General features: G+C 65.2%; 1 protein-coding gene across 6 annotated transcripts in view; it reads left to right on the forward strand.

Annotated features, from left to right (window-relative positions):
- The window catches only part of MROH1 (maestro heat like repeat family member 1), a 45,862-nt gene that overhangs the window by 23,734 nt on the left and 1,051 nt on the right, over window positions 1-21,077 (forward strand). For 3 of the 6 annotated variants that reach the window (XM_032848362.1, XM_032848366.1, XM_032848363.1), the window contains exons 18-38: window positions 106-213; window positions 528-647; window positions 811-933; window positions 1,642-1,788; window positions 1,867-1,893; window positions 2,845-2,967; window positions 3,175-3,254; window positions 3,398-3,509; window positions 3,594-3,689; window positions 4,324-4,428; window positions 6,550-6,685; window positions 6,791-6,903; window positions 7,949-8,101; window positions 13,490-13,644; window positions 16,011-16,176; window positions 16,732-16,928; window positions 19,219-19,356; window positions 19,583-19,697; window positions 20,056-20,202; window positions 20,331-20,519; window positions 20,868-21,026. In XM_032848362.1, the coding sequence (XP_032704253.1) occupies window positions 106-213; window positions 528-647; window positions 811-933; window positions 1,642-1,788; window positions 1,867-1,893; window positions 2,845-2,967; window positions 3,175-3,254; window positions 3,398-3,509; window positions 3,594-3,689; window positions 4,324-4,428; window positions 6,550-6,685; window positions 6,791-6,903; window positions 7,949-8,101; window positions 13,490-13,644; window positions 16,011-16,176; window positions 16,732-16,928; window positions 19,219-19,356; window positions 19,583-19,697; window positions 20,056-20,202; window positions 20,331-20,519; window positions 20,868-21,026 (2,709 nt within the window). Of the gene's footprint in view, window positions 1-105; window positions 214-527; window positions 648-782; window positions 934-1,641; window positions 1,789-1,866; window positions 1,894-2,844; window positions 2,968-3,174; window positions 3,255-3,397; window positions 3,510-3,593; window positions 3,690-4,323; window positions 4,429-6,549; window positions 6,686-6,790; window positions 6,904-7,948; window positions 8,102-13,489; window positions 13,645-16,010; window positions 16,177-16,731; window positions 16,929-19,218; window positions 19,357-19,582; window positions 19,698-20,055; window positions 20,203-20,330; window positions 20,520-20,867; window positions 21,027-21,077 lie in introns of those variants that run through there. The other 3 variants (XM_032848364.1, XM_032848365.1, XM_032848367.1) reach the window with 2 other exon arrangements.

Below are 21,077 nucleotides of genomic sequence, written 5' to 3' on the forward strand. Positions count from 1 at the left end.
CCCAGGGTCGCTGCATGTGACGCCCCTGGGCCTCAGTTCCCTCCCCAGCCAGCCCGGTGAAGGGCTGCGTTCCTGGCCCCTCACTGCCATAGCTCCTGCCCACAGTTCCTTCGGGACACTCTGGCTGTCGTGTCTGACAACACGTGGATTTGCCAGCTGAGCCTGGAGATGTGCAAGCAGCTGCCTTGCTACAACGGGCTGCCCCAGGAGAAGGTTTGAAGAGCAGGGGTGCCCCGGGGGAAGGGCTTCTGGGCGTGGCCCTTAGGCTCCCCAGTTCCTGTGCCTTAACTCTGGGGGGGCCTTTCTGCCTGAACATGTCTCCAGTGACCTGTGGGCCTGACAGAGCCCCCGCGGGCTGGCTGGGAGATGCAGGAGCCCATTTTCCCCTCCTCTCGCTCAAGTCGCCACCCAGAACTCACCGGGTCTTCGCAGTGGCCACTGCCCTGGGCTCCGGCAGCCCCGGCCGCGTCCGGTTGGCCTCCTGCCCTCGGGCTCCGGCGCAGCTGTGCCCCTCGGCTCTCTTGCAGAACTTCCTGTACAAGTGCGTGGGAACCGTGCTGGGGGCCACCTCGAGCAAGGACGTGGTGAGGAGGCAGCTGCGGGAGCTGCTGGAGACGGCCGGACACCAGGAGGAGGCCGAGCGCGAGGTGACTGCTGTGCTTCTCAGGAGGCCCCGCCGGCCCTGCTCGGCACGTGCGTGTGTGCTCACGCGTGGAAGGCCGTGCCTCTCGGGCCGTGTGTGTGTGAGCACCGTGTTCCTTCCCGGCCCTGTCCTCGCCCAGGTGTGAGCACACCTGTGTGCCTCCTCAGGGCCTCGCCTGCTGCTTTGGGATCTGCGCCATCTCTCACCTGGATGACGTCCTGGCCCAGCTGGGGGACTTCATGAGGTCGGATGTGTTCAGAAAATCCACGGGCATTTTCAACATTTTCAAGGTACAGGGATTGGGGTGACAGCTAGGAGAGCATCTCAGGTGGGACTGGCCTGGGCTTGTGTCTTGGCCGTGATTTGAGGTCCTGGGGGCTGGGCATTCCGGAGCTCCCTGGGCTTAGGGTACCCTGCAGGTTGAGGGTAGGACGGGGAGGTGGCATCTGGTCCACACTTCCTTGTGTAGGGGGGCGCTCCTAGCTGGTGACAAGAGGCGGGCAGCCCTCTGCTAGCCACGGACTCTGATGGGGCTGCCGTCCGCTGCCTGTGTGTCCTCTGCCCGCTGGGGTCTGTGGCGGCTGCCTTCTGGGGAAGCGTGACTCAGGAGGCACAGAGCACGGCCACCCCCACGCCAGCCCTTGTGGCCGGGTTTCCTATCTCCGGGGGCCCGTTGTAGTTTTAGAATCTGTGGGGCCCCAAGGATGGAGGGGTCCAGTGCAGCCACTGGAGAGAGGACGGGGACCCAACTCTGGGTCCTTTCCCTTCTGCCACATGGTCCCCAGTGGGCCTGAGCCCAGCCTGCCTGTCCTGTTCTGCTGTCCCTGCCAGAGGAACTCTGGGGGGTCAGGTGGCGCCATCCACCCCTCAGCGACGACTCTAATGTTGTTGGCCAGCCCCTCCCTTCTTCCAGAAGGACCGGGGGAGTCTGATCGCGAGGCTTCCTGCGGGGACCGGGGGCTCTGCCTGAGGCCCTGCCCACCCCCCTGGCTCCTTAGGAGCGCAGCGAGAACGAGCTGGAGAAGCTGAAGGGCACCGTGATCCTGTGCTACGGGCACGTGGCGGCGCGGGCCCCCCGGGAGCTGGTGCTGCCCAAGGTGGAGTCCGACCTCCTGCCAAACATGTTCCACTACTTCAGCACCAAGGTGAGCGCCTCACACACCGCCTGCCGCCTGCCGGCCGCTGCGGGCCGCGTGTTAATCCCTTTCACTTTCATCGTTCAGGTTCTGGGAATAAAGGTAGAGACCAAGGTACAGTGCGTGGGAGCTCAGTGCGGGCTCTGCCTCTTCTCTCTTCTCGGGGCGGGGCTGGCCGGGAGCTTAAGGGACGGAAGCCGGGGAGGGCAGGCCCCGGGGCTCCCTGCTCCCAGTCCGCAGGCAGAGCTTTCCGGAGCCCGGCCCCACTGTCTGTGGAGCATCAGCTCCTCTTGCGGCCCGGACGGGGACCCAGGAGTTAGCGCCCGGCCTGGGCCCGGATGGTGGGTGGACAGAAGGGTGGCCTTCTGAGCGGCTGGGCGGCAGGCCCGCAGGCTGGGGCTCTGCTCCCTGACGCTCACGGGGCTCACCTCTCGGTGAGTTCTAAAGCCAGTGGCGACGGTCAGACTCTCTGGCCTCACTAACACGCCTGCTCTCTGGGACCGCTGGCACTAACCTGTCACACCTCCGAAGGAGCAGTCGGGCTTCTCCCTCGAAGAACGGGCCCTCTTGGATCTCCTGGGGCTGGCTGGGGCTAGGGTATTCTGACGGTCGTTTCTTCTTCTGGCCCTTCGTGTCCCCAGGACAGCACCCCTGCACCCCCTTTCCCAACCATCCCCAGAAGCTGAGTTGGTAGAACAGGCAGGGGCAGGCTCCCTCTGCGGGGCCTCTGCTTGGGCGCACTCCCTTCCCCTCCCACCTTGACAGACCCCTGCAGGGGATGCAGAGCACACTGTCGGCCCTGGCCAGGTAAAGAGCTGGGGGGCCGCAGGGGCTCTGTCCCAGCCCCCCGATCCATGTGGCTTTGGTGAAAGCTGGAGGAGTACAGGCTGAGAGTCCCTCAGGAGGAGCGAGTGTGGCTGTGGACGGAGGGGAGGGCCTGTGGTCTGGCCTGGGTTGTCGTGAGCGCCAGCCGTTCTGTGTGCAGCCCCGAGGGCCCCCACGTCAGGGCAGAACCTTGCTGTGGGGCGGGCGTCGGTGGCCTCCTGCAGCCCAGCGTCCTTCTAGGACCCGGCTCTGAAGCTGTGTCTGGTCCAGAGCATGTGCATGGCCAGCCAGGCCATCTGCAACAATGCCCAGGCCGGCTCCTTCCACTTCTCCCGGAAGCCGGAGTTGGTGGCACAGATGATGGTGAGCGCTGGCCGGAGCCGGCCTGGGGCCAGGGGTGGCGTTGAGGGCACTGCTGCAGGTGGGGAAGGTGGGCCTGGGGAGGGCACCTGCAGTGAGGGACCCCAGCCCCCACTCAGCACAGCCTGAGAAGCCCACACCAGGCCGACCGCTGACCAGGGGAAAGCAGGTGCTTTGACCCAGGGCTGAGTCACGGGCCTGGCCCCCCAGGAGTTTATCAAGGCAGAGCCCCCGGACTCCCTGAGGTCGCCCCTCCGGAAGAAGGCCATGCTCGCCTGCACTTACCTGGTGTATCCTTCTTTCTGGGTGCTGGGGGGGCTTCAGAGGGGGCCATCTGTTCCCATGTTCTCTAGACAAGGGGTGCGGCTGCAGGGCGGGATGCGGGGCGGGGCGCGGGGCTGGAGAGGCCTCCGGCCCTTAACTGCGGGTTCAGCTCCTTGGAGCCGGCGCTGGAGGAGCAGGTGCGGGCCGATCTGGTGCGTCACTGTCTGCACAGCGTCCTGTCCGTGCTGCCCGATCCCGAGGGGGAGCGCGACCACCAGGAGGTACTGCCCTGCATCTGGGGGTTCGGGACAGGCTGCTGAGCGGGGCAGGGTCACTGGTGTGGCTGGCCACCCATCTCTTCCTAGTCCCTGTACCTGGACACCATGCACGCCCTTGAAGATTTGCTCACCAGCCTCCTTCGGCGGGATATGACCCCCCAGGGCCTGCAGATCATGGTGGAGGTGTGCAGTGGGAGTGCACTGCCTGGGGGCGGGGCGTGTGGGGGGACGGGCACCCCACCTGGCAGCCAGCCCCTTGCCTGCTTCTCCTGGTTCTCCCTGCCACGGGGGCCCTGGGGAGTTCTGTGCTCTCTGCAAGTGTGTGGTGTCGGGGGGCGGGTCTTGAGTTGGGGGCAGCACCCCTCCTTTGTGGGCAGGTGTGCAAATGGGCTGAGCCCAGATGGGAGCCTGTACTCCCCTGCCCTCCATTACACGGCACTGGGATGGAGAGAGCCCATAGCCCCCCAGGTGGGAGTTCTGGCCGTCTGGATCTTCAGGTGGCAGAGAGGGCAGGCTCTAGGCAAGCCGCCCTCCTTGCTGCCCTTCCCAGCAGTTGCAGGGGCGGGACTGACCTGCTTCAGGGAACAGCCTATCCCTCTCTGGGCCTGGCTCGCTCTGGGTCCACCTAGGGTAGCCATGTCCGTGGAAAGGGACAGAGCGGGAGGTAGAGCGGGTGACCTGCCCTGACCCAACCAACTGGCCCTCGCAGCCGGGGAGGCTGGCCTGGCGGGGATGCTGGGAGGCCCGTGGCGTACAGGCTCCTGCTTCCCAGGCGAACCCCCGAGCTGGCACCGACGTGAGGCTCCTTCTTCCCCAGCACCTGAGGCCATGGATCAAGTCCCCACGGGGCCACGAGCGGGTGCGGGCACTGGGCCTGAGCGCCTGCCTGCTGCGGCACTTCCTGGACCATCTCCGTGTTGGCGTGAGTGCCAGGCGGGCCTGCCGTCGCTCCCCGGCGCCCGGCCCTGTTCCTTGGTCCCTTGGCGTGGGGACTGCTGGGTGTGGCACTCGTGTCCCAGGGCACACTACCAGCTTCCTGGCCCTCCTCTGGTGGTTGCCCTGGGCGCATCCCACGTTCCATAAGTCCCACCGTCCTCTTTCTGGAGCCGTGAACTGAAGACCCTTTGGGGCCGGGAGTTGTCCTCAGGCTGGCCACTCAGTCACTAGGATGGTGTGTGGTGTGTCCCCTATGCGAGGGGAAGGGTGATGGGGACTGGGGCTGAAAGGTTGAGGGCGCTCGAGGCAGGAACAGCACTTTGGGCAAAGGCAGGGGGACGCGAACACACAGAATGCGTGGGAGAGGCAGGTGTTGTGGAGGGACTAGAGGGGGCGGGTGGGGGCTTGTTCCAACATGCGCTCAGTTTCTAGGGGTTTTCATCTTGCCTGAGGTGAAGGAGCTCTCGGTCAGCCTTTCGGAGTTTCATGGTTGTGCTCACGAGGTCATTAGTCGAGGTGACTTTAGGATAAATTTGCTACAGTCCTAAAATATTCCTGCTGTGATTGTGGATTTGGGTAGGAACCGAAAGGAACGGACAGACTGACGTGTTGGACGGCAGCATCTTTTTTTTTTTTTTTTTAAGATTTTCAGTTTATTTATTTGAGAGGACTGAGCAAGTGAGAACACGAGCAGGGAGGGACAGAGGGAGAGAGAAGCAGGCTCCCCGCTGAGCAGGGACCCCCCCCCCCACCGCATGTGGGGCTCGATCCCAGGACCCTGAGATCATGACCTGAGCCAAAGGCAGAGGCTTCACCCACTGAGCCACCCAGGCGCCCCAAGAGCATCTTTTAATAATGGGTCTTCCCCACGGGTCCCCCAGAAGCAGGGCCCGTGTCTGTGCCGCACCCGCGCTGGGTCGGAGGGCGCGTGGCTCTTGTCCGAGTAGCTTTCTCTGCCGTCGCTTTTACTAACTGCTTGTCGCTGGGATGTCCGAGAAGCATGGACTTGCGGGTACTTAGAGATGAGGTCGTTCATAAGATGCTTTGGTCGTTTCTAGTGAGTTTTAGTTAACGCTCTTTACAGGGGCTGACCATCCTGCCCGCCCCGCCCGGTACCTGTGCCTCTGAGCCCCTGTCGTGCTAGCGCTCCGGGCCGCGCTGACAGAGTCCCCGCTGCTTATTTCTGACCACGTCCTGGTAGCGTCTGAGGATGCTTCTGGTGGTTGTCTCTCTCGTGTTTGCTGCCACACCCAAACGTTCATTCTGTGCTGGCCGGATCTGCCGTGTGTCTCTCGCTGGCTTCTGCCTCCCGTGTGTGCCTCGGCGGGCTTTTCCCAGCCCCGATTCCTTCAAGGCCTGCTTTTCACATAATCCCGGTCCACCTAGAGTTCACTCTTGTGCGTGAGGCGACAGGTGTGTGACCTTGCTGGGTGGAACAGCAGCTGCGCCCCCCCCCGCCCCCCTGCTGCACCCCACCTCCCTCTGCTGGACACTCACTTCAGGTAGCAGTGGGGACGAGGGGCCCTTGAAGAGTCCTGCGCTTCCTTAAAGCGTGGGCAGGGACAGGGCGGGGCGGGGGACAGGTGGAGGCAGGAGGCCAAGAGGTGTGTAAGGGAAGTCACAAGGCCCAGGGCAGGCAGGGCCATTTGCTTAGAGCAGAGTGGGCAAGGCTCTGTTATCTGAGGGGTGAAGATGGGACTCTAAAAGATGGGGCCAGGATCCAGCGAGGATGAAGCGGGGGGTCTCTCGCAGCCCCTCAACTGACAGGGCTTGCTTTCTCAAGGAGAGGACACCCCACACCTATCAGCCAGGATCGGCAGAGCCCTGCCTCCCTCTGCTGTCTTGTGGGGACTCCCTCCTTATCTCCTGATTGTCCCTCTGTCTGCACATACCTACTTAGACCCAGCCCTCCTCCTCTCGGGGACCCCTCCTCCTCCAGGGGGTGGGGAGGAGCCACCAAGGGGCCGTACTGGCCATACTCTTGCCCATATCTGGATCCAGGTGTTACAGGGGGCACCTGCCCACCCATGGCTTCTGCAGGGTCCCAGTCCCCTCTCTGCTGTCCCCCCGAGTGCCTCTGCAGGACCCCCTCCCTCTGTCTCTCCAGGCCCTGGTGCCCTTCCACAACCTCGGCCTCCTCATAGGCCTCTTCTCCCCTCGCTGTGCGGACTTGTGGCCCGCCACCCGCCAGGAGGCCGTGAGCTGTGTCTATGCCCTACTATACCTGCAGCTGGGCTACGAGGGTGAGCCCGGGCTGGGTGGAGGCGCTGAAGGCTGAGGGGCAGAGTCTGGGCCCTGGGGGCTGCGGAAGTGCCTGCCCAGCTCCACTCTCCATCTTGCCTCTGTAGGCTTCGCCCGCGACTACCGGGACGATGTGGTTGAGCGACTCCTCACCCTCAAAGACGGCCTTGTGGACCCCGACCCTGACGTCCTCTTCCACACCTGCCACAGCATCGGCCAGGTTACCAGTGGGAACAGCCGCAAAGGGCGGAGGGGCAGCACTGTCTGGGGCAGAGGGGCTCTCCGAGCAGTCAGGACCTTGCATGTTGTGGGCTCCTCAGGGCGCTGGTGCAGGGCACCATGGGGCTAGTGGGCCTGGTGCAGGGACTGGGCACAGAGGCAGGCGTCGCTCAGAAGATGAGCTGTCCGGCACCACCGCTGGCCGGCACTGCTGCCCTCTCCCTGGGGTCTCCCCTCTGAGGCCCAGCAGCAGGGGCGTGGTCAGGAGCTGCTCCGAGGAGCAGAGAAAGCTGCCCCAGCTTCCCCCAAGAGCCCCCATGCCAGGGCAGGCCTCCTCTTCCATTTGGTACCCAGAAATGGCCCTCGGGTGTCTGGAAGCTGTCTCTCCTACAGAAGGAAGAAGGGAGGGGGTTACTCAGTGAAAGGCAAAGACCCAGGCCTGGGCGAGTCCAGGTGGAATGGCAAGGGTGTGTGTGGCTGGGGTGAGACGTGGCGGATATCCAGCCACCTTTCTGCCCGTCGCTCCTGTGTGTGTGGTTTTGTGACCTTGTCCAGCCTGAGTGCTGCCTCTGCGCTTGAGCACTGAGCACAGGGCTCTGCAGGGCCGAGAGGACAAGGAGGGGACTGTTGGGTGGGATGCATTACCCTCTGCCCTTGACTCTGGTCTGGAGAGCTCCAGAGCCACTGTGCCCACTGAGACACACACATACACACACACCCACATCCCAGCTGCTGGAGGTCAGGAGGGGCCTCCAGGAGGGCGCTCTGACCCGCCCGCTGTGCTGCAGGGACCACCTTCCAGGGGCCAGGGTAGGCAGGCCCTGGGGGCTGTGCCCATGGCCTGGTGGGCATCACTGTGAACAAGGCTCCCATGTGAGCCACCACCACCCCTGGTGCCCGGGACAGGGTAAGGAAGGCTGGAGGAGGGGCGTGAGCAGGTGGAAGTGGGGGCAGCCCTTGCGGCCGCCCCAGACCCCGGGACGTTGGGTCTGTCTGGAAGGGCGCTGACCCCCACCCTCGCAGTTCTGACGCAACCGTCCTGCTAGATCATTGCGAAGCGCCTCCCGCCAGAGCAACTCATCAGCCTCTTGCTGACCATGTTTGAGGGGCTGGGCGACCCCGACAAGAACTGTTCTCGGGCGGCTACCGTCATGATCAACTGTTTGCTGAAGGAGCGAGGCCACGTGCTCCTGGAGAAGGTGCGTGGGCGGGGCCTTGCTGTCGGGGTGGGTGGGGTGGGGGCGGGGGCGGGGCCCGTGGCCCACGGCTTGCCCTGGGGCTCCCGCCGTCCTGGCTCCTGTCTCCTAGCCCTGCCGGCCTGGTGAGCACAGGGTTTTCTCTTCCGGTTGAGGACAGGTGAGAACTGGGCCCAGGTGACTGCTGAGAAATTGAGGGGGAGGAGGGAGGAAGGGGAAAGAAGATGCAGGGGTAAGGTGTAGGGAGCCCTTTAGCGAGTGGGCGCTGGGTGGGCGCTCTGCTGCAGGACTGGGAGAGTCCCCCGGCCAGCTGCTCCAGAGAGGCCGTGCGCGGGACACTCAGGTGCCGCCTGCTCCGTCGCCTGCGCGTTCACCCTGCCTCGGGGCCTGTTGGCAGGAGCTCGGTGGCTGTCTACGCAGTCGTTCCCAAGTGTGCACTGCTCCTGCTCTGTGTCCCATGCGGACTGACAGGTCCCTGGGGGATGAGGCAGGCTCCAAGCGTCCGGGGGTGCCTGCCTTTTCCTGCGCCTGGAAAGCATGTGAACAGAGGACTTGTCCAAAGGACCCAGCCCCAGGAGTCCCCCCAGACGTGCACGAGCGGAGCACCTGTCAGTCTCCCAGCCCCTGGTCCCTACAGCGGCGCCCCACAGGGTGGCACGGAGCACAGCCTCCTCAGGGCCGGCGTGCAGTGCCGCCCAGTGGTGACCTGGGAGGTCGTGCATGTTGCTGCCTCGCTCAGTCCTGCCTCACGAGTGCTTCCTGCGTGCGGTGCGTCTGTCCCTCTTTCTGTCCATCCCGTCCCTTGGCCTAAGTTCCCAGTCTGGGTAGTCTTTTTTTTTTTTTTTAAAGATTTATTTATTTATTTATTTATTTGACAGACAGAGATGACAAGGAGGCAGAGGGGCAGGCAGAGGGAGAGGAGGGGAAGCGGGCTCCCGGCTGAGCAGAGAGCCGGACGTGATCGTGGGATCATGACCTGAGTCGAAGGCAGAGGCTTTAACCCAGTGCCCCAGTCTGGGCAGTCTTGGCGCGAGCTGTCAGAGCTCAGGTCCTTTGACACAAGGGTGCATGTCTGTTGGGGACATACTGGGGGAAGGACTGGGGCCTGCAGGAGAGGCCCCTGCAGGGCTCTGCCACTGGCTTTCCAGGCAGCTCACCTCCTGCCAGCAGCAGGTGGGGCCCCGGCGAGCCCCATGGTGGCCGACTCCGCTGCGCACCCTTCCTGCCGTGCGCGCAAGGGCTCCGCAGCCGTGTTCAGTCTGCGTCTCTCTGGCGGCCGGTGCGGTGGAACCGTTCATCCGTGTGTGCTGGCCACCCGGGGGTCCTCCCTCGTGAAGACACCAGTGTCGTGCCCACGTTTCACCTGGGTTGTCTGCGCTTTTACTGGTGGCGGAAGTACTTTATCCGTGCAGGGCACACGCTCTGTGTTGGAGGCGGGCACACACAGGGGAGTGTGCACGCATCACAAACACTTTCTCAAGACGGAGATGGAAGAGCGCTGGGCAGGGCCGCGGGACAACGGAGCCGGCTCCCAGCGAGGGCTGCAGCGGGTGCGGCGGGTGGGCAGAGCCTGGACCTGGGAGGAGAGCTGTGGCAGGAGTCGGGGAAGGGGGCGCAGCCATGACAGGGCCTGCCGGCTAAAGGTCTGGGTTGTAGTTTGCGTCCCGCGGGGCGCCAGCTGGTATTTCGGACTGGTTTTACCGTCAGTTCCCACTGATGAGTGATGGTAGGCGTCTCCTGGGGCGCTTGTTGGCTGCGCGTACGTCTTCTTTGGGGACGCATCTGTCTGTGTCCTTGGCCCAGTTTAACGTCCTGTCGTTGGATCCGCCACTGGGTCGCAGAGGCCGCACGTGTTCCGAGCGCGGTGCGGCATCCGGTGTGTGATTTACAGACGTTCTTCCCCATCCTCTAGGGCTCCTCCTCACGCTGCTGACTGTGTCGTTTGATGCATGAAAGTTTTGGGTTTTTTTTAAAGGTTTTATTTATTTGACAGAGAGAAGAAGCACAAGTAGTGGGAGAGGGAGAAGCAGGCTTCCCACTGAGCAGGGAGTGCGACACAGGGCTTGATCCCAGGACCCCGGGATCGCAAACTGAGCTGAAGGCAGATGCTTAACGACTGAGCCCCCCAGGTGCCCTGTTTGTTTTCTTTTTAAGAAAGCTCTAGACCCAGTGTGGCGCTTGAGCTCATGACTCGGAGACCAAGAACTGTGTGCTCGACCAGCTGAGCCAGTCAGGTACTCCTCGCGGGAGTTTTTAAGTTTGATGTAGTCCTATATTTTTGCCCACTTTTTAAAAAGATTTTTATTTATTTATTAGAGCAAGCACAGGCAGAAGGAGAAGCAGGCTTCCCACAGAGCAGAGAGCCCGATTCGGGGCTTGATCCCAGGAGCCCGGGATCATGACCTGAGCCGAAGGCAGACGCTCAACGACTGACCCCCCGCCCCCAGGCACCCTGATATTTTTGCTTTTGTTGTCTGTTCTTTTGGGTTACAGCCGAGAAGTCATTGCCAAATGCAGTGTCACAAAGCTTTTCTTTCTTCCTAGGAGTTTTCTAGTTTTTGATCTCGCCGCTCTCCTCTCCACGAGCCCCTCACCCCAAGCTGGCGGTCTGGGTGCTCATGGTGCTGCTTTTTCCACAATGTCCTTTCCAGCTCAGGTTCACAGACAGGGCCCTTCCCACGCCTCCCCCGGGGAGGGGTGTTCCTGACACCCGGGCCTGCACTGTGTATCTGTGGCCACCAGAGTCTCATGGGGGCCATGGCACACCGGCCTCTTGTGTCCACAGACGCCATGGCGGGCCGCCGTTTCTGTTCCTGTCCTGGCAGAGCTTGGTGGGGGGACGTCCTAGGGATGCCAGGATGCTGTTAGAGGGTCAGCTTCTCTGACATCCAATCAGAAGATGTGGTCCTCGGGGGTGACGCGTGACTAGACACAGCATGAACTAGGGCACATTGTACAACTGAGCACAGAGGGCAGGACAGGGCAGCCGCCGCAGGCTCCTGACCTCTGTGGTGCTGGAAGGCGGAGAAGGGCCTTCTGTGGGTGGCAGGGAATGTGCAGGGGAAGCCGAGGAAGAGGACAGACGAGACGTAAACAGCATGGGGCCGGCACTGTGGCAGGTGGCCCGTGGCCCGGCAGCTCCCTGCGGGCCTGTGCCCCGGAGCAGCGGATCAGGCACACGAAGACTCGGAAGCGGACGCTCACAGCGGCACGGGCCGCGACGGCCACATGACGGACACGGCCTACACGGAAGTGCAACGCGTGTTCCCCACACAACGGGTCCTGCTTCAGCAGCCGAGCGGAATGAAGCTGAAACCCCTGCCTGGGCGCCGCCTGGGAAACGTGTGCAAAACTCAGGACTCAAGGCACCAAAGGCCCGGGGTGTGAGTGCGCAGCTCCGACGCTCGCACGGACGGCCGGGGGCTGCTGGCTGCCGGGGCGGGGGGGGGGGGTGGCTGATGCACGTGAAGTTTCTTGGGGGTGACGGGGACGCTCTCGGATGGGCGGGTGCGGCTGCCTGACACTCGGCACCCCAGAGACCCCCGAGTTGCACACGGACAGCGGGTGGGCTCCGTGGCGAGCGGTCCTGTCTGCAAAGGCACCGGGAAGACACCACGGAGCAGGAGAGCGAGAGCGGGGCGCAGGCGCGGGGCCGGTAACGCTGGGCTGGAACGACCCAGCAGGCCGAGCCCCACACCGTGGGCCGTCGGAACACAGCCCCCACCCTGGGGCAGGACGGGGCTGGCTCCCTGGAGCCGACCCTGGGCCGAGAGCCTCCGCAGCCCCGCGCTGGGGTTCTAGGTGCCGAGCGAAACACGCAGAAGCAAGAAAGTATCAGAGACACGGGATAAACCCACCAAAGCAGTTGGAAGGAAACCCCGCGAGTCGGGGCAGAGAGCCAGCACCCGAAGTGAGCGAGGAGAAGCCACTCGCTCCTGCGCCCGCAGACCGCCCGCAGCCCACGGGCTCGCTGCCGGGACCCCCGAGGGACGTGGAAGTCAGGTGGGCCAGCAGCCGTGGTCGCAGCCCAGCGCACGCACGGGCCGTGTGCCCAGGCCGAGAGGGCCTTCAGCCCCGGACGCGGGGGGCGGGGGCTCCTGTGGGCGCCGCTACACCGGTGGGAACGGGACCCCAGGCAGCTGGTGTGGAAGACACCCCTCCTGGCTCAGCACGTCCTCCCTGCTGGGACTCCCCCGGCCGGCCTGGAGAGGACGCGGCTCCCTGTGGCGGGGCCCCAGCTGGTGGGGTCCAGAAGACAGTGATGACCAGGTCAGTGGGAGGACAACCCTGGCTCACGTGAGTGTGCTAATCTGCTTTCTGCACCCGAAGTTGTAGAAGCGTGTTGTCATGGTCACAAGTCTTTTGAGAAATGACAGTGACAGCGCCTCCCCCTGCAGCCCAGCCAGGGGCCTCTGGCTTGCCCACCTGGGCACACGGCCTCCCATGTCCCCTTCCCAGCCTCAGGCCCCACGTGCCCTTGCTGGCCGGCGTGGGCCTGGCCTGGAACGTTCCACCGTCACAGCCGTGGCCAGGCCCTTCTTGCTGCTCCTGCCTCCTGGGCATCCAGGAGGGGCAGTGCACGGGTCTGCCAGCTGCCCTCGTCCAGGGGACCGTGTGACTGCCGCCGTCTCGTCTGCTGTCCTCTCAGACCTGTGTCTGCCACTATGCAGCCCCCAGGGTCGTGGATCCCAGTGCTTGGGGCCAGCGCCTCCTCCACATCAGCCCGGGGACCCGCAGTGACGAGGCCATGCCCAGAATAGGGCCTGCCGGATCAGGGCGGGGCAGGGGCACAGGCCGCCCGCGGTCGCACTCTGCCTGCTCCTTCTTGCAGCCGATGACCCCTCTGGCTTCTGGGACGACGGCGGCCAGCCGTGCCCCAGCACAGCCCAAGCGCCAGCGCCCGCGTCCTGGTGCTCCCTGTCCCGGTGCAGCACTCACCTCGTTGCCTGGCACGGGCGCTGTGTGCGCTGTTCCAGGGCCAGAGGCTGTGTGTCCCTGCCCGGGGGTATGAGGGCCCCGCAGGGGCTGGTGACTGCTATATGCACCCCAGTGCCCTTCTCCCATGCTCCGCACGCCCCACAGACCGCCGCCCCGTGTGCACACAGCACTTCGAGCCCCTGGCTGGCCTCTCAGGTGCTTGTTACTTCCCACGTGGAATCTAGGTCCTCGTTCTCGGGCCACAGCGACTCCGCCCGAGGGGCCAGGCTCTTGCCTTCTCCCTTCGGTCTGGTGGCCAGCAGTGTGATCTGTGGGGTTCCCCTCCCCACGACCCCGCTGAGTGGGGCTCACAGCCAGCCGCTCTCCCCAGGGCCCGGTGCTCTGCAGGCACTGGAATGGCTCGGGCTGTGGGTGCGGGCCCAGGGCCTGACCTCCGTGGCCCACTGCCTGCAGGTACCTGAGCTCGTGACCGTGCTCCGCTCGAAGCTGCGGGACACCCGGGAGGAGGACATCCTGAAGGCCGCCCAGCACAGTGTGTACCTCCTGGCGTCCCAGCACTGCGCCGCCGTGGTGGCCAGCCTCCTGGGCAGCCCCCTGCCCTTTGACAGGTACGTGGCACCTGCCAGCCTGCGGGGGTGCTGGGGTCCGGCCACGGGGCTCCAGGCCAAGGCCCAGCTCAGACACAGGACTTGAGGGTCCTGCTTGTGGCCAGCCCCTCCTGCGTCAGTGTGCACAGCCCCTTGCTCTGCTGGGGAGGGTCCCCCACTCGCACTTCCAGCTCCTGACTTTCTGCCAACAACTGTCAAAGGAGAGGGTCTCTCTCTGCCCCAGGCCTGCGCCCTGGTCCTGCCTTTGCTGCTGGCGAGGCCTCTGAGCTCCCGTGCTGGGCTCCTCCGTGCCCCATGCAGGGGTCCGCATGCCCCCACCCCCAGCTGGCAGGTGCTGTCCTCTGCCCTGTGCACTCTCCTCTCCTGGACTGTGTCTTTGCTGAGGTGTGTGGAGGCTGCCCGGTCGGGTTGCCTCTCTTCCTCAGGGACACGCCTGACATTGGGGTACATCGTCGGACGTCCTGTCCCGGTCAACTTTGCCTGGCCTTGGGACACGGATGGCTGCATTTCATGGCTGGTGTGATGGGAGCCCCGCCCCCGGCTACGACTTCTCCCCCTGGCCTCTTCTCTGTTGATCATCTTTCTTGTCTCTTTTTAGCTCAACTGGGCCTTTTTTGTGAATTTGTTTTGCCCCTGAATTAGTTCAGGAGTCACACCCCATTTCTGTTCTTCTAGTGGCAGCCCTGAGAGTGACCCTGTGTGCACAGAGCCCGGCTCACGAGCAGCTCCCTCGGGCAGCTTGGGCCTTTGCACGTGGGGCTCCCTCTGGGCCTCTGCACGGACACGGACACGGAAGGGTCTGGCTGTGGCCCGCGGCCCGCCAGCCGCGCCACTCCTGTGGGCCCCGCCTCTTTGCTCGTCCTTCATCCCATTGCTTCTCCTTTCGCGGAGGTGTCACTGGCACCATCCACGGCCCGGACGGGGGCAGGGAAGTTGTCCCCCCACCCAGTAGTGCCCGTGTGCCCCTCACTTGAAACTCCGCGAAGTGTCCCACCATCTGAGTGCTGTCACTAGACACGCGCTTCGCTCCATCGTGAGCTCAGATGACAGAATCAGCGTAGAAGAACCCCCGGCGTTTCCTTCCGGCTTCCTTGACGAAGCCCTCTATCTCTGCTCTGGGGCACACGTGTGGGGGTGGGGGTCGCTGCAGGCACAACCCCCGCCCCCCCCCCCGTTTATGCACAAGAGCAAAACTGTCCCAGCCCAGGCATCTGCACGGGGCAGCTGTGGGCCCAATCTGGCCAGCAACTGGTTTTTGTCCAAAGCGTGAGCTCACGATGGGCTTACGAGTGGTTAGGAAAGGAAATCAAAATAATAATACTTTGTGGCTTGTGAAAAATCATACGAAATTGAAATCTGCCCATAAGCAAAGTGATTGGAACGTGGTGCGCCTACTCCCTTCCGTGGCAGTGTCCGCAGAGGCCCTATGTCTGGGGTCAGAAGGGTGCTGGGCCCTGCCCTGGACACAGGTGGACGGGGGCCCACCAGCCACCATGCCCAGCACCTCCCTGTGTCCCCGTCGACGCGCCACACCCTCCCCTCCTGCTGGGCACGTGTGTTTGGCCCGTCGGCCGCAGCTTGGCCGGTGTCACTTTCCTTCTGTGCGGTGGGTCCTTGGCGTCTCCCCGCTGAGTCTGCGGTCTCCGCCTCTGGGATGGGAAGGTGTCCTCGCCCGGCTGCCCTTGAACGTTCCGTGGAGTTGGGAGTCTGGTTTGACAGGTCTTTCCGTGCGCAGGTGGGGGGCCAGGCCAGGCTGCTGCAGGGCCGCCAGAGGCCGCGAGTGTCTGTCCTCAGTCCTGCACACTTTCTGTCCTTTTTCTCTTGGAGACCCGTCCTCCTTTTCCTCACCTTTCTGTCCCTCCCGGCTCTTGTACTGAGTTCAAGGGGACCTCTCCCGGCCGGGGTCCCCGTCACCGTGGGCGCGGCTGGGCCGAGCTGGCGCCAAACCTCCCGTGTCTTGGGGGAAGGGCGGCGGCTGTTCTTTCCAAATCGCTCTTCGGAAAGTCCAGGTCCCACCAGATGTTTGAAGCACGTCGTTTCTGTGCGGGCTCGCGGACTGGGGTGGCTTTGGCGCAGTCGTGCTCCTGGCGCCTGGTTCGCCTGGCTTGCTCTGGCCGAGGCCTGCAGAATGCGCTCTCCTCCGGGAAAACCTCCTGGGGGGCCTCAGGGCCTGTGTTCATGTCACCCCATTCTCCCTGCCCTCTGTGGCCTGCTGCTCACCTCCCAAGACCCCCAGGGCCAGGGGAGATGCGAGGTCAGGGGGTCGTCTCCCAGCTAGTGGGAGTGAAAGCTCGAGGGCAGGTCGGGGGGCCACAGTGTGGGACCGGCAGTGACCTGGGGGTGACTGGCCTTCCGCCCTGTTCCAGCCACACCTGTACTCTGTGGCGGGCACTGGCTGTGGAGCCCAGCCTCACCACGCAGGTCCTGGGGCTGCTCCTGGACAAGATGAGCAGGGACGTCCCGTTCAAGGAGACCCGGGCCTTCCTGCTGAGCAGCTCCCCGGGCCGCGAGGCCACTCTGCTACCCCTTGCGGTGAGTGGGGTCCCGGGGCTGACGCATGGGGCCCCGCACGGCCTTCCCCCTGCTTGTCGAGGAGGCAGGGTGAGGGGCCGGCCGTGTTGCTGCCGGCAGGAGAGCCCCACAGGTGGCCTGGGTGCCACCCTTCAGGCACCTGGCAGCTAACAGCGGTGCGGCGCCGGGCCCGCTAGGAGGCCGGGCTCGTAAAGGCCCCACAGGTGTTGGTCCCCAAGGGCATTGACTCCGTTTCATCCTGCGGAAAAAAGTAAGCCCGCTTGGCAACACTTTCAGCAGTAAAGCAGCTGTGAGAATTCCCTCCTCCTCCTGCTATGGAACCTAGCGCAGATGGCGGGAGGCCTGTCCCCAGGGTGGCCACACTGCCCCCGTGCCTGCCTCCGGCCCCTGATGGCCCAGCTAGGCTGCAGCCTTCCCTGGGGCCGAGCTCTCCACGCATACGAGCTGCATGCCGGGATGGGCTGCGGGCTGGGCTGGTTTTGGGGTGCAGGGCCCAGCCTTCACCGTGGCCAGCCCCTGAGGGAGGGCTGAGCCTGAAGCGGCCCCTGTCCCCAGGCCACGTGTGCGCTGTACGAGGTCATGAGTGCGCCAGCGTCCGGGCCTGCGGTGCTCGGGCTCTACCCCCAGCTGTTCGCGGCGCTGCTGCTGCGGGTCAGCTGCACCGTGGGCGTCGTGCTGCCACGGACCCTGCAGGCCAAGGAGAGGAGGAGCGCGGCTGTTGCTCCAGCCCCCAGGACCCTCGAGCCCTGCAGGTAGGCGGGACCCCCCCCCCCACTGCGCCCGGGACTGTGGCACGAGCCCCTGTGTGTGTACGCGTGTGCAAGGCCGCCCGACGTCCTGGCAGTCAGGGACAGGACCGGAAGCGCAGGCCAGGCCTTGGGGGCTTGGCTCAGGGCCTGCTTTGTGTCTGGGACACGGGTACTTCCCCCGGGGATGATGTCCCAGGTCCCACAGTCAGGGCTAGGGTCTGTGGGGGGACAGTTGCCGCTTCCCCATGGCCTGCAGGGGCTTATAGGACACTCAGGTAGGTCCAGAGTCCTGTCTCCTCTTGAACGTAGAGCCACGGGGAGTGTTTGGGGTGAGAGGAGCAGGGGGTGAGCCCCCACCTACAGCCCCACGTGTGCCGCCTCAGTCCTGAGCTCTGGCTTTCTGCCGCCCTCCCACCCCATCAGGGTGTCAGACGCCCAGCCCCGCAGAGAGGGCTCTGCAGCAGCCCCACACCACCAGCCCGTACAGCCCCCTCCCCTGCTGCTGACACTGGGGTGTGGGAACCTTGTGGTCTCTACCAAGTGGGCCCGGGGTCCTGGGGCAGCAGGCCAGCGGCTGGAGCAGCCTGCCAGCAGCAGTCACCAGAGCTTCTGGCGCTGGGACACCTGCCTGCCTGACCTGGTCTCTGGGCTCATTTCTGCGCCCTCCGGGGAGGCATGTCAGGGCTTCAGGTGACCGCCCCAGGCCACAGGGCGACACAGGAAGCCCGAGAGACAGTGAGCTCAGGCTGCCTCCCCACCCACTGCAGGCCTGCGGGGTCAAGTGGCCCTGGGGGGGCGCAGCAGGCAGCATTTGCTTGTCCCGCCAACCCCACCGGGCTGCCCCACCACAGGAGCCGCTCACACCTTTTGCCGGAGACCATTCCCCAGAGCCTTCTGGTTGTGCAGACCAAGCGGAAAATTGAATGGACTCGGCGCCTTGGCCTGGCACACCGACCCCGCTCCACGGCCTGGGAGCTGCAGGGCTACAAGCCTCCAGCCCCCATCAGGCTCCCCAGCTGCCACCCCTGAGCTGAGGGATGCAGGGCCAGGGCTTGGAAGTCCGACCCCAGGAAGGGCCCCATCTGTAAGAACCCTGGGCAGCAGGGCGGACAGGCCATGGTGGTGCCTTATCCGAGCAGTTAACACACTTCTCGGGCAAACCCGCATCCCGGCACTTGAGCTGGGTCACAGCCCGTCGGAACTGAAACTGGCCCTGAACAAGCCGTCTGGGTCACAGAGCCCCTGCCGCTCGTGGAGGCCTGGCGGGAACCCGCGGCCAGACACTAGCGTCATGTGCGCTGCCCTAGGGGCGAGGTGGCCACTTGCCGGGGAGAGGTCAGCCCTGGGGAGGGTGGGAGGCGCTGTTGCCCCGGCGCCCCCTGTGCGTCCCCCCACAGCCCCGGTGGGCACGCTCAGGGCTACAGGCTTTGCCGCGGGGTTCTGCCGATGCCTGCGCTCTCCCGAGACCCAGGCCCGCGGGGTCCCTCCGCCGTTGCCTGCCTGCTGCCAGCCCCGAGTGCTTCCAAGTCAGCTGGGCAAAAGACAGTTGCTAAATCCCAGCTGCGCCCTGGGGGCTCCGGCCGCTCCTGCAAGGGAGATGGGAGAGGCAGGTGCCGGCAGGGCTGGGTGAAGGCGGCGGGCACAGCCGCGCCTGCCATCCCCCCAGCGGCTGGGTCGAGGTGGGGCTGGACGCGCCCCAGCCAGCCGCCGGCCCCGTCCTGGCCTGTGGGCAGGGTTGCCCTCCTCACCTGCACGGAGCCCCACCTGCCATCCCTTCCCTGGGCTCTGGGGTCTCCCGGGGAGGGTGTGGCTGTGCGCCTATGAGCACGGGGGCCTCGTTCTTGGGTGCCTGGACCCTGCTCCTCCGGCTGCCCGCATCGGGTCCCCCCGCCGCTCATCCGAAGACCCCTCGTAAGTCAGACCCTGACCTGCCTTGGGCTTCACTATTCTCCATAACTTTCTATGCTCTTTCTTCTGTTTCTTATCTTAATTAAATAGAGGTCATCAAGGCAAGTGAAAAACTCTGTAGGTTGTGACACTAACAGTGCCGTGGGGCCTTAGGGCCACTGCTTGCTGCAACCCCCCACCTGCCCTTCATGGGGTGGTGGTCAGAGGATCCAGAGCCACCTCCTGGTGCCCAGCTCCAGGTGGAGGAAGCCTGAGGGGCCCCCCAGAGGGTGCTGCTGGCAGGGCACAGGCCAGGCAGCCCTGAGACATCCCCCCCACCCAGGAGGCGGAGCCTATGTGGGGGGCCCTCTGGCATCCCCAGACCCATCTGCGCATGTCCCTACAGCTCTGCCGTGGAGGCCCTGCAGGCCATGCTGCTCCGGGGCGGCAGCGAGGACGTGGTGCAGCGCATGGAGCTGGAGGGAGGCTGGCAGCTGCTCAGGACCTCAGCGGGGCATGAGGAGGGGGTCGCCCGGCTGGCCAGGTTCGGTTTGGGCTGTCTGGGGCCCTGGGACCCCCACACATGAGGACCAGGGCCCTCCGCCCTGCTGCACAGCTGGGCTGGCGACCTCCCCTGGGTGTGTGCAAGTGGGGAGGCCACCAAGGCAGCTATGCTGACAACTTGGGGCAGGGGGTGAGGGCCCAGGAGGGGAGGCAGGGGCAGCCCGAGGCCCCAAAACTTACAGTGTGTGGCTGGCCTCCCTCCCTAGTGCCATGGCCAAGTTTGCGGGCCCCCGGCTGCCCCTGGTGATGGCGGCGCTCGTGTGCACACAGGGCAGCATATATGAGATCCAGCGGGTCACCTCCACAGGGTTTCTGGCCGAGGTAGGGGTCACCTGCTCCAGATGGCCACGGGGCCTGAGAGGGCGGGGGAGGCTCTGCCCCACCGGTGGGAGATGGCCCCACTGTGCGCCCAATGAAGAGAGGCCTTGGCTGTGGGGTCCGTGCTGGGCCCTCTGCAGGGGCGGGGCCCTCTGCCCGGGCCCCAAGCATCCCTCCCTCCGTAGCCCTTTTGTGGCTGGCCGTGACCGTGCCAAAGATGGGCCCCGAGTGAGCTGGGTCGAGTCAGAGACGAGAGGCACTGGCCACGTGCCCTGCTCCCAGCAAGTCTGGACCAGGCCCGGGGTGGGGACAAGGCCCCGGGGGCCAGTGCAGCGGGCGGTCACTGCACCTCTGCTTCCAGCTGCTGAACAGCAACGTGGTGAATGACCTCATGCTCCTGGAGTCGCTGCTGGACAGCCTGGCGGCCCGGCAGAAGGACCCGTGCGCCAGCGTGCGGCGGCTGGTGCTGCGAGGCCTGGCCAACATCGCCTCTGGCTCTCCGGACAAGGTCAGGAGCGCTGCGTGGGCGCTGGGGCTGGGCATGGGGGCGGGGGGCCAGCGGGCAGCACCATGGCGACGGGTCTGCGGGCCGGGGCTTCCCGACCTGGGGCACAGCTGAATGCGGGCCCCCCCCAGGTGCAGGCCCATGGCCCCCAGCTTCTGACCGCTGTACTTGGCGGGCTGGACGACGGGGACGACCCTCACAGCCTGGTGGCTCTGGAGGCCATGGTGGGCCTGGCAAGACTGCTGGACCTGATGGAGCCCCAGGACCTGCACCCTGTGCTGCCGCACGTCGCCATCCGCATCCGGCCCTTCTTCGACAGTGTAGGCTGGGCGGGGCGTGGGGGCCCGAGGCCTCACGTTCCTCCCACCCCCGTGGCACCTCCTCTCTGAGCCTTAGGCCCCGGCTCTACCCTGCTACCTGGGCCCCACAGCATGGGTGTCCCCCCTGTGCCCCCCCCCCCGCAGACCCTCTAGAGCGCGGTGCTGGGGTCCTGGGGTCCCAATCCCATGAGGGCTAGTTCTTTCTTGCCAGCCCCTCTCCATCCCTCCTGGGTGCCCGTGCCGGGCAGGGCACATGCCCATTACACAGGGACAGGGAGGGTGGCATAGGGAAGCGGCCTGAGGCCCGGCACTGGCGGACACCGGCCCGTCCACCCCCTACCCTCGCAGGAGAAGGTGGAGCTCCGTTCTGCCTCCATCCGCCTCTTCGGGCACCTCAACAAGGCCTGCCACGGCGGGGGCTGTGAGGACGGGTTCCTGGAGCAGGTCGTGGGCGGGCTGGTGCCCCTGCTGCTGCACCTCCAGGACCCCCAAGCCGCCGTGAGCAGCGTGAGTCTCCCGCAGGGGCCGGGCGGGCCGGGCTCTCGGTCGCGGGGACTC

The sequence above is a fragment of the Lontra canadensis genome, unplaced genomic scaffold (assembly GCF_010015895.1).
Source record: "Lontra canadensis isolate GAN:19392208 unplaced genomic scaffold, GSC_riverotter_1.0 scaffold201, whole genome shotgun sequence".
In the NCBI taxonomy this organism is placed as follows: domain Eukaryota; kingdom Metazoa; phylum Chordata; class Mammalia; order Carnivora; family Mustelidae; genus Lontra; species Lontra canadensis.